At 59.5% G+C, this 14121-nt stretch overlaps 1 protein-coding gene across 1 annotated transcript; it reads right to left on the bottom strand.

Annotated features, from left to right (window-relative positions):
* Window positions 1-2798: 2798 nt before the first annotated feature.
* LOC308529069 (RPE-retinal G protein-coupled receptor-like) lies at window positions 2799-13518 on the bottom strand. The gene is made up of 7 exons (XM_081105080.1): window positions 13304-13518; window positions 11378-11531; window positions 9950-10071; window positions 7086-7239; window positions 5544-5661; window positions 3794-3907; window positions 2799-3394 (listed from the first exon to the last, which is right to left on the bottom strand). Exons 1-7 carry the CDS (start codon window positions 13380-13382, stop codon window positions 3257-3259), a joined length of 879 nt encoding a protein of 292 aa, XP_080961206.1. The 5' UTR covers window positions 13383-13518; the 3' UTR covers window positions 2799-3256.
* Between the last annotated feature and the right edge of the window lie 603 nt (window positions 13519-14121).

The raw sequence follows: 14121 nt of genomic DNA, 5'->3' as shown, positions 1-14121 counted from the left end.
TACCCATTTTGAGTTTATTCTGTGTGTGGTGTCAGTTGGTGATAGTACCTATTTTTTAGTCACAAGTGCCATGAAGAGACAAAGAGGCCATGGGCGTCTCCTGTGGTCATTGGGAAGCGTCCTGGCCGTGTCATCCCATCAGCACAGTGTCTGACACACGGCAGCTGCTCAGTAATACCCACTGAGTGAGTAGATGAGCAAGTCCAGATGACACGGACAGGGGTTGGGGTCAAATTCTGGACACGAACCTGCATACAAGGACGTGATTGCTGGAGGGGCTGCGTGTTTGTCTTCCAGCATTTGGCCTGGTGGTTCACCTGCCTCCTGGCGGCCTCTGCAAGTCCATTCCGAGTCTCTGGCGGGGTGTGGGCTGAAGCCACTGGGCCTGGAGGGCTGGGGAGGCCTGACGCACGGGCAGGGCGGGCCCCAGGCCCAGTGAAGAGGCCTGCACTCTCCGGTCTGTGGACCAGGCTCTGGACTCTGTTGCTTTCACCTCTTTCCTGGCTTCTCAGGGCTCTTGTTCCCTTGCCCCCTACTTGGTCTCAGTTTTCCTGGCATTCAAGGATCTTGGGGCGAGCATGGCAGCCCCAGCGACAGATGGCTGGGCAGGGGAGCCACACTGGTGCGTGCCTCCCAAGCCCATGGGTTGCAGGGAGGTGGGGTGGGGGGGGCTGCGCACTGTCCCTACCAGGCCGCATCAGGGGCCACACAGGTGAGTGGAGAAGAGAGGTTTGGGGCCCAGAAAGAGTGAGACCTTGCTCAACAGGAGCTGTGGGCAGGCAGGAGAGCGAGGAGATGGGAGGAACGGCCACCAAAATCAGACCCACAGAGGCCAGAGCAGAGCTATAAGGAGGCAGAGTCGCTGCTCCCCGTGTCCTCTGACTGTAGAGTGACACCTGTTCCCGGGGAAACCAGCTCGCAGGGAGGGCTGCGGTCTGGCCCAGGGCCACTGAGAGCAGAGGAAGTCCTGGGGGTCCCCAGCCGTGGACCGGTGGCTCTGACCCCGCCCAGTGACTACGCAAGGCTGGCAGAGAGGCGGGCCTGTGTCAGAGTCAGCCCCCTCCCATGTCTCTCTGAGCTGCTCTATAGAAGGGAGAGGCTGGGAGGGGGGCTGAGGGCTGAGGGGCTGGAGGGCAGGAGGGCAGGGTGAGAGGCCTGCACGTGGGGCCCAGAGGACTTTGGATCACACCCAAAGGTGAGGAGGCTTCCTAGGCCCACATGTGAATGGAGCCGAGGCCATGGGTGGACTTGGAATTTCTCAAGCAAAGGGCTTCAGGCTTTGGGGATTCCCTGCCTGTCCCCCCGCCCCCCCCACACACACACCCCCACCCCGCAACCAACCCCCTGCCAAGGGCACCGCTGCAGCCCTTCTCCTTTCCTGCTGACCCAGTCCAGTGGGGAGATGTCCTGAGCCCACTATTCCCAGCTTCATACAAACCTGAGCTTGGGCTCAAGGTGTCTTTGACCCCACTGGCCGTCTTGCCTGCCTCCCGCCCTCTACTGAGCCCGGGGGGGGGGGGGGGGCGTGGGGGGCCTGTGTGGAGGCTGCCACTCGTGAAGTCCTCAGCCTCTCAGCTTCCACCCTTCCTCAGTCTGGGCTCCTCTTTCTTCTTCTCACTGTGTTCCCTAGTCCCTCGTGGGTGAGGATGGCAAATGGTGAGTGAAGGTCGCTCCTCGATAAACACAGTTGAGGCTCTGGCAGGGGCACACGTCCAGGCGCTGAGCCCGTGGCCTTCCTGGCCACCTACAGCCTGTGGGTGTGCACCACTCAGGCCTCAAGTTCCCTCCTGGCCCCACTCCTAGAAAAGCTTGCGAGGGCGGCTGCGCCTCACCACCTGGTGCAGAATGACTGACTGGCCTCTGCTTGTGTGCACGCCCTGAGCTGCGTGTGTGGCCTGATTTCTGCATCTGCAACAGAGTCAGATCCTGGTGCCAAGGACCCAGCTGCTGTTCTGAGGACCCCTCCCCGGGACTGTCCGTCCCCCTGCAGCTCTGCCCTTCCTGCCTCACCGGGCCTTCTGTGGAGCCCTGCACCCCCATCCCCATCTACCCAGCTCCAGTTCCTTGTCCCTGCAGCGCTGACTCAGGAGGAACAGACGTGGGCCCTGGGTGGGGACTTCGTGTTAGTGTCACAAGCCCAGGTGCCATGGGCTTCACAGGGAACGCACGGTGCCGCTCCTGCAGGACATGCTGGCCCGGGGGCGCCGCCTGAGCCCTGCACTGTCCCACTGCGGAGGGAGGCGCAGGCTCCTTCTCAGGCTTCTGGGATTCTAAATAAATCTTTTTTAATGTTGGCGACTAAGCAGCACTGGCTGCTGTCTGACTAGGGCGTGCTGGTGGGTAACTCAGGGAGCACCCTGGCCCCTTCCACACACCCAGCCGTCCTGACATCGCTCTAGAAGCTGGGAAGAATGCCCGGATCACAACGTAATCAGTGGAATCCGAATGCCAGCCGCCGGGCTGAGCTGTGGGTGCCGGGCTCTACCTTAGCTTCTGAGGGCTCTCAGTTCTGTTTCAATGAGCAGCTTTCCTGTGCACATCATCCTGTTCGAGCCGCACAGTAGCCAGTGGGCCCATATTAACATTTATGTCAGGGTCAGGAGCAATGGCTTCCCTCCCCTTGCCCTGGGGAGGAGAGCTATGACTCACATTCAGGTCCCCCCCCCCCCCACACACACACACACACACTCCTGTCATGCAGCCTGGCATCTCAAGGCCCTGTGTCCTGGGCCGTGCACGGCCCAGGGTGAACCTGAGGAGGGGCGGTGAAGGATCAAAGAAAAGACAGACAAGAGAATACAGCTGGGGCTCGGTGGATCTCCCGTGCCTGGATGAGGACACAAAAGACCAGCCTGCAAGCTGATGCTTTATTTTACAGTCTGATTAAAACAAAGGTAGATGAACATGTATACAAATGTTCTTGTTTTGGCAACACTTGCTGCACCTCCCACAACCCATTAGCTACTGCGGATGGAATTAGGGAGGGCTACAAGGTCAGACTTAATTATGCTAGGAGAGCTCTGCCCTCCAGGCTGGGACTTGTTTAAGGGACTTGACCTGCCATAGGTCAGCCCAAGGCTTGACCCTAGAGCCTCTCCCTACAGTGTCTGGCCCAGGGCTGGGCTCATGGCCATTAGGGCTGAAGGATGCATGTCTGGAGTTTGGCTCTGGGGCTGCTGGTTAGGACCCACAGGCAGCACCCAGCCCTGGCTCTGTCCAGGCGGTGGGAGAGGGTGCGGGGGAGGGGGGGTTCTGGTCAGCGTAGAACCCGAGTGGCTCCCTGGGCCGAGTCCCACCCACTTCGCTGCAGGGACAGGCTCTGCCAGATTCCACTGCCCAGGGCGTAGTTCACAGCATTGACTGTGGGCACCATTTTGGCAATGAGAGCGGGCACCTGTTATCGCAAAAACACCAGGAAAGAAATTGCAAAGCCTCTGCCTATCTCCCTGGTCCCACCTGGTGATCCCCTCCACCCCCCAGGGCCCCATCACTGTCCTGCTGCCCTGTCCTCTCCGATTAGCTGTCCATGTGTCTTGTCTGGGAGCACATGGCTCTGGGCACAGCCTTAGTCCCTGGCTCTAGAGGCACGTCCCCCTCTAGCCGTCTGCCCTGTCACCTCACCTGAGCTTAGGCAGCATCAAGCAGCTGCCCTTGTGGCCTGGGCGACAAGCACAGTCCCAGTGAATTATGGGTATTTAAAGGAAGAGAGAAAGAGAGAATATCATGGAGGTAGGAAAGCAAGAGAGAGACAAAGGTGGAGCGAGCCCAGGCTCTGGCACTGGGGGTCCCTTACCACCTGCAGCCTGGGGGGGATGAGGGCCGTGCCCGCAAGGGCTGCACAGAGATGCAGGAGGGCGTAGGGGCCCCAGCCGAGCAGCAGCGTCCTGGCTGGCAGAGTGGTATTCACCTGGGGAGAAATGGGCATGGAGGGGGCATGGCTGCCCTGACGGCTGGCAGCCCAGGCAGCCAGGGACCATATGGGCATGTGCAGACTGGCACGTGGCCAGGCTGCAGGAAGGTGCTGAGCTTGTGGGGGAGCTTGGGGCCCCAGGGGCCCTTCTGCCATTTCAGATGCACAGCCTCAGCCTGTCATGTAAGCTTGCTTAGCCTCAGTTGCCTTGTCTGTAAAATGGCCAGATTCTACCTGACTGGGCTAGAGGCAGGGTCTGGTCGAACCTGGGCTCCCTGAGTATGTCTGTGTGCACAAGGGTCCCTGCGTGGCCCTCACACCTCAGCCTGGGACCAGCTCTTCTGCAGCTGCACTGGGGTCCTGGGCTCAGAGGGGCCGCTTCCCACGCTGGAGACACAACCGGGACAGGCAATGTGGTGCCACGCAGGGGGCTTCTCACCCTCGATCTAATTGTAAGAGGAAGTTGCCATGCTCTCGGGCGAGGACTTGTGAGCCTAAACCTCAGTGTCTGTAGACTGCGGTCCTTTCACAGAAGGACTAAGCGCGCGGCCGGCTCGGGCCGGGGCCAGGGCGGCGCCGCTGATGTTGGCCTCATGGTTTAAGTCAACTCGGAAGAATGAGGACGCCAGTGGCAGCCTGATCTCCGGGAGATGGCACCGGCCTGGGGGCGACCCGCCCGGGAGCCGCGCCTGGAACCTGAACCCAGTGCGGGTCCCAGCACAGCCTGGCCCTCCTGCTGTGACTCAGGGCCCCGCCTGCAGCTTGCAGAGTGAGCCCCGCTTCCAGGTCCAAGGGAAGCACCTGCGCAGGCGTCTCAGCGGCCGGCTCCCTTCCTGCCCCACCGCCGCGTTGGCAGAGGGCTCAGCCAGCCCCTCAGTAAGACCGCTCCTCCTCTGGGAGTTGGAAAATGTGCCATTAATACCTGGATTTAAAAATCTCTGGTGCTTGTTTTGACTCATCTGCTAAAGATTATCCAGGTGACAAAGGTAAAACTGGCAGGGAAATACCCTGGGGAAATTCAGAAGTGGCCGAGGGTATGGTTCACGTCGCGGGGAAGAGCTGGTGCCTGGGATTAGATTCATCCTTTCCACGCGTTCAAGCAGCTTTGAAAAAGCATACGATTTTGCCCGGCTGCTGTAGCTCAGTGGTTGAGCATCGGCCTGTGAACCAGGAGGTCATGGTTTGATTACGGTCAGGGCACATGCCCGGGTTGTGGGCTCCATCCCCAGTGTGGGGCATGCAGGAGGCAGCTGATCAATGACTCTCTCTCATCATTGATGTTTCTTTCTCTCCCTCTCCCTTCCTCTCTGAAATCAATAAAAAAATTTTTTTTTAAAAAAAGCATGTGATTGTGTGCCGGCCCTCACATCCTTGAGAAGAAAGAACTGTAACAGTGTGGACAGAGTCTGGCAGGGCCCTGGCTTTCCGGGCTCAGTGTCCAGCCAGTAAGCCTGAGCAGCCCTGGCCCTTCCCCAAGGTCATGGCGACCAATCCCCAGCACCCACAGGAGGGGCGCTCTTGCCCTCCCCTGGGACAGCTGCATTGCTTCTGGTTGTTGAAAACACAGGAACCCCATTGCATCTGCCACGCCCCCAAGCAGCACAGAGACCTCTGCTCCAGGCTTAGGCCTTACCTGGGGGGTCCTGGTCCTCCCGAGTTTCTGTTCCATGAGCCGATAGGAAGTGAATGTGATGAAGAGGGGCAGGAGGAAGTTGAAAAAGGCCATGATGAAGAGGAAGCTGGTGAAGTTTCTGCAGACAGAGGGGAGCGGGAGGCTGTCCCTCAAGGGTGAGAGCTCCCCGAGTCCCTCCGCCTCAGCTCCGGGCAGTCGCATGCGGGAACTGCTCCCACGAGATGGGAGCTCCGAGTGTGGCCACTCCCCGTCCTGCCTGCACTCCCCTCAGAACCAGGAAGCCACCAGGGCCTCCTAGACGCCCCGAAGGAGCCAGGGAGCTGGGTGAGGGTCCTCCTTCACTAGCTGTTGCCCATCCAGGTGCCCAGCTCAGTGTGTGCCCCTAGCATGGGGGGTGGGCACTTCTGTTTGGAAACCATGTTTACCAGATGGAGGTGCCAATGGACCAAGAGGAAGGAGCATTCCAGGAGTGTTCCTGGCACAGGGATTTTAAAGGGGCCTACAGATGGCAGAGACTGGGCACTGTGTCACTGAAGAAATTGCTGTGGTCATGGGAGGTGCAAGGGTCGACCCTTCATTAAGAAGATACCATGTCGCTGGCCAGTGTTGAGAGTTGACCTATGAAGCAGGAGGTCACAGTTCAATTTCCTGTCAGGGCACAGGCCCGGGTTGTGGGCTCCATCCCCAGTAGGGGATGTGCAGGAGGCAGCCAATCCATGATTCTCTCTCATCACTGATGTTTCTATCTCTCTCCCTCTCTCTGAAATCAAGAAAAAACATATATTTTTTAAAAGAAGATACCACGTCACCTTGGTGCTGTCCACTAAGGGCAGGTGGGGGGAGGGGTGCCGGAAGGATGGGCACAGCCGGGGAAACGCTGCCCAGAGCGCATGGCAGGTGCTGGGAGGACCCAGGGTTCTCAAGTGGGTTTCGTCAGGGGCAGACACTTCATGCGCAAACGTGAGTAAACACATAAAGCAGCAAATGCAACACGGCTCTGGGGGAGAGGGCAGCTGGGCCCATGGGGCCCTCCTCTCAGCTGGTCTCCCGGGGGGGGGGGGGACAGGCACTATTAGACGGGGCCCCCTGACAGCGAGCCGTGTGCATCCACTGTCTCTCCAGGGCTGGCCCAGGGCCTGGCTGCCACAGAGGCTCAGGGGATTTAGAGACCTGAGCACTGTGCCAAGGAGGTTCCTCCCAAAGCAAAGACCGTGACATTCCCTGAATCCATCGAACCCCAGGGCAGGACTCCCTGTAGAAAGCAAGCAAGTCGAAGCTCCGACGGCTGACTGCTGAGATGGCCAAGGGTCCTGGCTCAGCAGCTGCTACCACCAACCAGGCCAGTACTCACAGCCGGCCGCTGCCGGGCCCACCTCTGCCCTCACACTGCAACCATGCGTCACTCAGCCGGTCAGAGTGGGTTTCCCTGCCCACCGTCAGCCTGCACGTGGGCATCACAGCTAAGGAGTTGGGATTGCCTGGCCAATGTTGGATTTTCAGCTATGACATCGCTGTCCCCCGGAAGGGCGCCTCCAGCCTCACCTGCTCCCCCAGGCGTAGCCCAGACTGCAGCAGGTCCCCAGGGGCTCGTAGTCATAGTGGCCCCAACCCAGGAGGGGCAGGGCTGCCCAGAAGGCCGAAGACAGCCACACGAAGAGCACCGAGGAGGCGGCCGTGCGCCATGCCAATCGGCTGCCTGCAGGGAGGAGGAGGTTGTTGAGAGGAGCTGATGGAAGAACAGTGGGCTTCGTGGTCGGGCACAATGACCAGAAGCAGCAGTCTGCTCCGGACTCGAGAGCTCTGGGCATGGGGTTTGGGCATCTCAATGCCACGGGTGGAGGCTAGGTCCTGACAGTGTTCTTGGCCCCAGTGGCCTGACCTCCTCCACCTACATCCCTCACATCCTCACCCAGCCCTTCCCTCCAGGGCTGCCTCCTGGTCTCGCTGCAGAAGGCCTTTCCCAGATGCCTTCTCTGTCCATAGCTCATGTTCCTCTGTGGACAGGACTCCAGGGGGATCAGCAGAGAAGAGCAGGTCTACAACCCCCTCACCTGACACTGATTCCACGGACACAGGCCCAGATAGAGTTGGCTTGGATATGTCCCCTTCTATGAACTAAATCTTTATGCTCCCCATCCAAAATTCATACCATGAAGCCCCATAACCATGTGGACTTTGGGAGGCACTTAGGTCCCAAGAGTGGAGCCTCCATGATGGATTAGTGCCCTTCTATGAAGAGATAAGGCCCAGCCAGTGTGGCTCAGGGGTTGAGCATCAACCTATGAACCAGTAGGTCACAGATTGATTCCCAGTCAGGGCACATGCCCAGGTTGTGTGCTCAATTACCAGTAGGGGGCGTGCAGGAGGCAGCTGATGGATGATTCTCATCATTGATGTTTCTATCTCTCTCTTCCTTTCCCTTCCTCTCTGAAATCAATAAAAATACATTTTTTAAAAAGAAGAGTTAAGAGAGAGATGATCTCTTTCTCCTCCACATAAGGACACAGCAAGAAGCAGCACCTGCAAACCAGGAAGAACCTCTCCTCAGAACCCAGCTGTACTGGCACCTGACCTTGGACTTCTAGAACCAGAGAGAGAACTTTCTGTGGTTGAAGCCCCCCGTCTGTGGTGTTTCCTGGCGGGCTAAGACCCACAGTAGTTACAGTGGCACAATGATTCAAAGACATCTTGACCCGTGTGTTGCATTAGCCTTTTTGGCTTTGGAAACAGATGGCCGAGGTGCACACCTAAGGTCACCTAGGAGGGAGTCTTGCACTCAGCCCCACCTGCCCTCCGCCCCTCCCTGCCTAGCGCTGCGCACACCCTCCGGAACAGGGGGGCCTTGGTCTAGGACTCTAGGCCCTGGCACCGGCTCACTGCCGTGTTGAGACGGAGAAGCCTGTTGCTCTCTGAGAAGGTGTGCGTGTGTGTGCACATGTGAGAGTCCATGTGTGTGTGAGGTGGTTGAAGGAGTTTGGGGGGCAGGGCTGGGATGGTGGTGGGAGAGGAGCTCCAAGGTCAGATGGGACAGGAGAGGCCAGAACAAAGGCGATGTTTTGGTCTGGAGAGAAGCATGTTGTGCTAGGGGCAGGGACCGCAGCATAGAAAAATTACTGATTGTTTTAAAGAAACAAAGTGGTACGATTGAACCCAGCCAGGTGTGACCCCGTTTTCCTCCTGAACTTTTTACTCTGCCAGCTAACGCTTTGTAGTTTTTGCAAATAAAAGCTTTGCTGCCCTCTCAGTCGGGACTGCAGCTGCGAGGCTCCCTTGTGTGTGTATGCGCTGTAGTCGCTGGCCAGCTTAAAAAATTTAAATTCTGAGTTGGTGGTCTATCTCGCTGATTGAACCCATAACAATGTGACTTTGCCAAGGGTCAAGGGTGTGTATGTGTTTGTGGCAAGGGCAGATCTGCGGTTCCGAAGGGGCCGTGCCCAGGGCTCCAGGCCATGCTGACCACGTACCCCACAGAACCTCCATTGCTCGAAACGTGGAGACCGGGACAAGGGAGAGGAAACCTCTGAAGGCACAAAGGCCAGGCCGACTCCCAGCACAGCCCCATCAGCTGTGGCCTAGACACAACCTCGCTTCTCTGAGCCTCTGCTTCCCAGTCTGCCAGCTGGGCATTTGCCGTGGGGTTCGCCGTGGGGTTTGCCGTGGGGTTTGCCGTGAGGCTTGCTGTGGGTTTGCCGTGGGGTTTGCTGAGCCACTGCTCACCGAAGCAGGTTTGTATGCTCTGAGGTGAAGGGGATTCTAGAGAGCCTATGGGTGAACATGGGTTTTATATTAATGTGTATTAAAATTATAAGAACATTAAAGCTGTGAGGTCACAGATATAGTTTAGAACAAGAATAAAGCGGGTGTTAGAATTTTAAAAGCGGCTCACCTCTAAAAAAGAAATATCAAGTAAATAACAGCAGGTGGTACACTCACATGGCCAATTAAGAAGATGGCACTTGACAATATGGCTTGGGAAATGGAGAGCTAGACTAGTTTTCATGAAGCTCTGGCATGGCAGGCTCCGTGGAAGTGTGAGGCGTGGGGTCACATGCCCCGCCACACACACACGTACACATCACCTCTCTGCTCCCCAACAGTGCCTGTCATCAAGGACATTTTCTGTATCCATGATCTGATTTGACTTTCAGGATAAAACGGAGATTGGTTACAAAAATCATCTGGTGGAAGAGGAGACTAAGGTTCAGAGAGGACCCCTGACTTGCCTGAGGCTACAGCCAGGGCACAGACAGCTTGTCCAGCACATGCGGTCTTCCTCCTTGCCGGTGCCCGCACCCCACCCGCGTGGACCCCCCGCCGCCCTTGAATTGGGAAGCACTGAGCTCATTTCCATCCCGATCGCCCTCACTGCCTGGGGACCCCTCCTCCTGGGAGCCCCAAACACGTACGGGTGCAGTAGTGATGGTAGCGCCCCCAGGCGACGGCCGCGCTGCCGCAGATGCTGGCCAGAGCAGCTGCGAAGCCCTGGAAGCCGTGAGCCTGGCAGCCACCCGAGCCGTAGGGCCAGCGCCTGCGGAGACAGGGGCACAGGGACCCTCCCTTGGCCTCTGCACCAGCCCCTGCCCAGGAGCAGCGTGGAGGCCCTTCCTTGACATCAGCCCATCAGCCCAGCTCCTCAGGTGAGGCCGGTATGATCTGTTTTTCCTATGAGGTCCCTTGGGGGGGGGGGGGCAGGGTGCAGGCTCAGGCTCAGCCCCACGGCTGGAAGAAAGGTCTCTGTGTGATCAGGAGCCTCCATTACAGTAAATGGAACAGCCTGGTTGGAAAGAGAGCTCATACCTTTATTCCATAGATGGGGAAACTGAGGCTGAGAGAAGATAAGGTGCTGAGCCAAGGTCACAGAGCCGATGAAGGCAAAGTCAGAGGGAACCCCAGGCCTCCCAGCTCATGGCCTCGGGAGCCAAACAAGGGTAGAGCTTCAGCAGAAGCAGGAGGAGGGCCCAGCCAGGAGCCCTCACTGGCTTGGACCCAGGCCATTCACACCAGGGGGGGCCAGCCTCCACCTGCGGGAGCCAGGGCTCAGTCCCCCTAAGACAGTGGTTCTCAACCTTCCTAATGCTGCGACCCTTTAATACAGCTCCTCATGTTGTGGTGACCCCCAACCATAACATTATTTTCTTTGCTACTTTATAACTGTCATTTTGCTACTGTTACGAATTGTAATGTAAATATCTGATATGCAGGACATATTTTCATTGTTACAAATTGAACATCATTAAAGCATAGTGATTAATCACAAAAACAATACGTAATTATATACGTGTTTTCCGATGGTCTTAGGCGACCCCTGTGAAAGGGTCATTCGACCCCCAAAGGGGTCGCGACCCACAGGTTGAGAACCGCTGCCCTAAGAGATCTTGGAAACACCCACTGGGGCCGTGTGGGAAGAACCGGATTGCCCAGAAGGAGGTCTCAGGCCCTGTGAGGTCCGGTTGGCTTCCCCGGGGCCAGTGATGGTGTGAAGCTATTCACAAGTCATAGCAGTCACACTTCCAACCACCACATGAGTTAGGTAATAAGACCCAGTTTAGAGAGGAAGCCAAGAGGTGGGAACTAATGCAGCCAAGATTCACACGTGGGAGCCGGTGGCAGGCCCGCTCTCCGCCCGGCAGCCGCTGTGGTCAGGCGGACAGCTCCTGTGCTCCAGGAACTGCTGCGGGTCTGGGGTTGGATCCAGCCCAGCTCAGCCTGCCCCCCCCCCCCCCCCCCAGCCCCCGCCCAGGCCGGGTCAGTTTTCTGTTGGTAGGAGAGTGCTCAGTGCCCAGAGGTCAGGCCGGGGGCAGGACCCAGAGGTCAGGGCCCAGGGAGGGCAGTACCGGAGGAGGCTGGCCGTAGCTGCGGCGAGGGCGTTCAGGCTGACCCCGCTGTCCGCCAGAGCCAGGCTCAGCACCAGCAGGTGGCTCGGGGTCCGGAGCTCCGGGCTCGTGCAGGAGAAGATGGTCAGGCCATTGAGGCTGAGGCCGGCGAGAGCTGAAAGGGAGGTAGGGGCTGGCAGAGGGGGCTTGTGAGGCCGCCTGGGTCAGAGCCAGGAGTGTGGGCTGGGCGGAGCCTAAACAGCCCTCCCCCCCCCCCCCCCCCCCCCCCCCCCGCCAAGCCCTCACACTCAGCAACTCTCAGTGAAGCTCGTCCAACACCCCCAGGAGGGCTGGCCTCACAGACGAAGCCATGCGAGCACCCTGCTCGCCATACGGCAGCCGAACGAGAAGACAGCGAGGAAGGAAACCAGGCCAGGCCGGCGCCCCGCCAAGCAGGCCAGCCGGCGCACGGACAGCCCCCCACAGCGCCCCGCCAAGCAGGCCAGCCGGCGCACGGACAGCCCCCACAGCGCCCCGCCAAGCAGGCCAGCCGGCGCACGGACAGCCCCCCACAGCGCCCCGCCAAGCAGGCCAGCCGGCGCACGGACAGCCCCCCACAGCGCCCCGCCAAGCAGGCCAGCCGGCGCACGGACAGCCCCCCACAGCGCCCCGCCAAGCAGGCCAGCCGGCGCACGGACAGCCCCCCACAGCGCCCCGCCAAGCAGGCCAGCCGGCGCACGGACAGCCCCCCACAGCGCCCCGCCAAGCAGGCCAGCCGGCGCACGCTGCACTATGCAGGTCCTCTCCTGGTCTTCACTGGGCACTGTCCTCCCGACTCGGGGAACTCAGGCGCAGAGCCCCAGCTAACCTGCCCTAGTAAGTGGTGCCACTGGGAGTGGAGCTCAGGTGTCTCCAGTTCCAGTGCCATCTCGACGCGGGGAGCCCGCCAGGGAGCGGCTCGCGGCTCGTGGCTCTCGGAGGGGAGGCTGCTGCAGCGCTGGGTGGGCGGGGCAGGCAGACCTGACCTTGAAGTTGGCTGGTCACTCCCTACCCACGCTAAGCCGCAGCTTCTCCCATCTAAGTGGGAAACGGGGAAGCATCCTGCCTTCAAAACTGAGCACTTACTAGGAAGACAGGGTGAGAGAGCCTTCTGGAAAGAGGAGCAGCGTGCGCAAAGACGTGCCGTGGTGCAATGTCAAGGCGTGTTCAGGGCACAGGGGAGCTGGGCTGCGGCTTCCCAGGAGAGGGGAGCGTGGCCGGGCCACCAGGGGAGTGTGCCCACTCCGCTGGCGACTCTCGTTGGGTGAGAAAATGTGCAGATTATTTCCGATCGAGGGTTCTCCCCACCAGTCCCGTCTGGCTGGCCCGCAGCCCAGCTCTGGCCTCAGTGAGCACCGTGGGGATGCGGGGTGAGGCTGGCACCTCATGGGCCCCGTCGCCCAGCCATGGGAATGCTTAGGGCCGAGAAAAGGAGGTGGTGGCAGGAATGGGGTGCGGAGAGGTGTCTGTCTCAGCTGGTGCCTTATGACCCCTTCTTCCCCACACACCCAGGAGGGCAGGGCGCCGAGGGCCAGAGCTCGAGTGACTCGGTTGCAAGCACACGGGTGGCAGTACTGTCTCCAGCGCCTACCGGGGCCTGATCTTACACAGATTCTCAGAATCTCCAGGGAGTAAACAGTTTCCGTGCAGGAGGGACAGTGCAAAGGCTTACAGCTGGTGCTTGGTTGCGCCCTGGTCGATGCCCCCTCTCAGAGGCCCTCCTCCCTGACCCTCTGCTGGCTCCTCCATCTCGGCTCCCAGACTGCAAGTTGCATCTCCCCAATGCAGCCACCAAAAGCCCCGGGGACCCAGCACAGAGGGGGCTGGGGACCTCTCCTTGCCAGCCTCAGAACCGCAGCCCGACTCTGGGCGACCAATGGGCCCCGCTCTGCCCGGGCGCCTGCTCACCTTCCACCAGCAGCACCGCCCCTACAGCCAGCACCTCCAGCTCCCCAAAGCCTGTGGGCAGGGACCCGGCCTCTGCCATCTCGCTTCCCCTGGCCCAGCGCTTCTCTGGCTCCTGAAAAACAGACCCCTTCCTTTTAAAGGGCCAGTGGACACACGAGGGCCCATGGGGGGATTATGCTGGGCCTTGGGCTCCTTCTTGCGGCCCCTCCTCCCGCAGTGTCCTCTGGGCCGGAGCAGAAGGAACGTCCCGCTGCACAGGGCAGCCTTTGTGAGCCCGCCCAGCAGGGGGATTAGGACCGGACTCGCAGCTGAGCAGCTGAGCCGAATTAGAAGAGTTGCATAACCAGGGAGGGAGGGGAGCAAAAGGAGGGGTTTGAAGCTGTAGCTGTGCCTGAGAACTGGTTAGGAGCCAGGTCCTGGTGTGTTCGTCGGTGCTGACAAGCTGAGCGCCTGAGCATGTGTGTGCACATGTGTCCACATGATCACATGCGTGCACTCATAAGTGGGGAAAAGGATGGTGGCTAGGAAGCCACCTGTTGTCATAGAAAGAATACCAGCTGGGGTCAGAGACTCGAGTTCTGGTTCTGAGTCTGCCATCACCTAGCTGTGTGCCCTGGGGTGGGCCCACTGGGGGCTCTTCTCTGCCTTTGCAATGTGGGCATCTTTCCTCAGGGCCTGTGCAGGTCTTGGGTAGAAGACTCCGTGGTGCATGCGGTGTCCGGGGCGGGGGTGGGGTGGGGGTGGGGGCCGTCCCGACGCCCATGGAGCCCTTCAGCTCCCCAAGCATCAGTCTCCCAGGGCTTGGCCCACAGCCACTA

The sequence above is a fragment of the Myotis nattereri genome (assembly GCF_964212035.1).
Source record: "Myotis nattereri genome assembly, chromosome: 13".
NCBI lineage: Eukaryota > Metazoa > Chordata > Mammalia > Chiroptera > Vespertilionidae > Myotis > Myotis nattereri.
This window is presented reverse-complemented; position numbering and strand designations above follow the sequence as displayed.

Excerpts from the sequence above, each read along its gene's own strand:
- LOC308529069 (XM_081105080.1), bottom strand. The coding sequence starts at position 13,382 with ATGGCAGAGGCCGGGTCCCTGCCCACAGGCTTTGGGGAGCTGGAGGTG. Across the intron at positions 5,662-7,085 it reads GGCTACGCCTGGGGGAGCAG|AAACTTCACCAGCTTCCTCT; the intron begins GTGAGGCTGGAG and ends CTCTGTCTGCAG. Across the intron at positions 3,908-5,543 it reads GGAGGACCAGGACCCCCCAG|GTGAATACCACTCTGCCAGC; the intron begins GTAAGGCCTAAG and ends ATTTCTCCCCAG.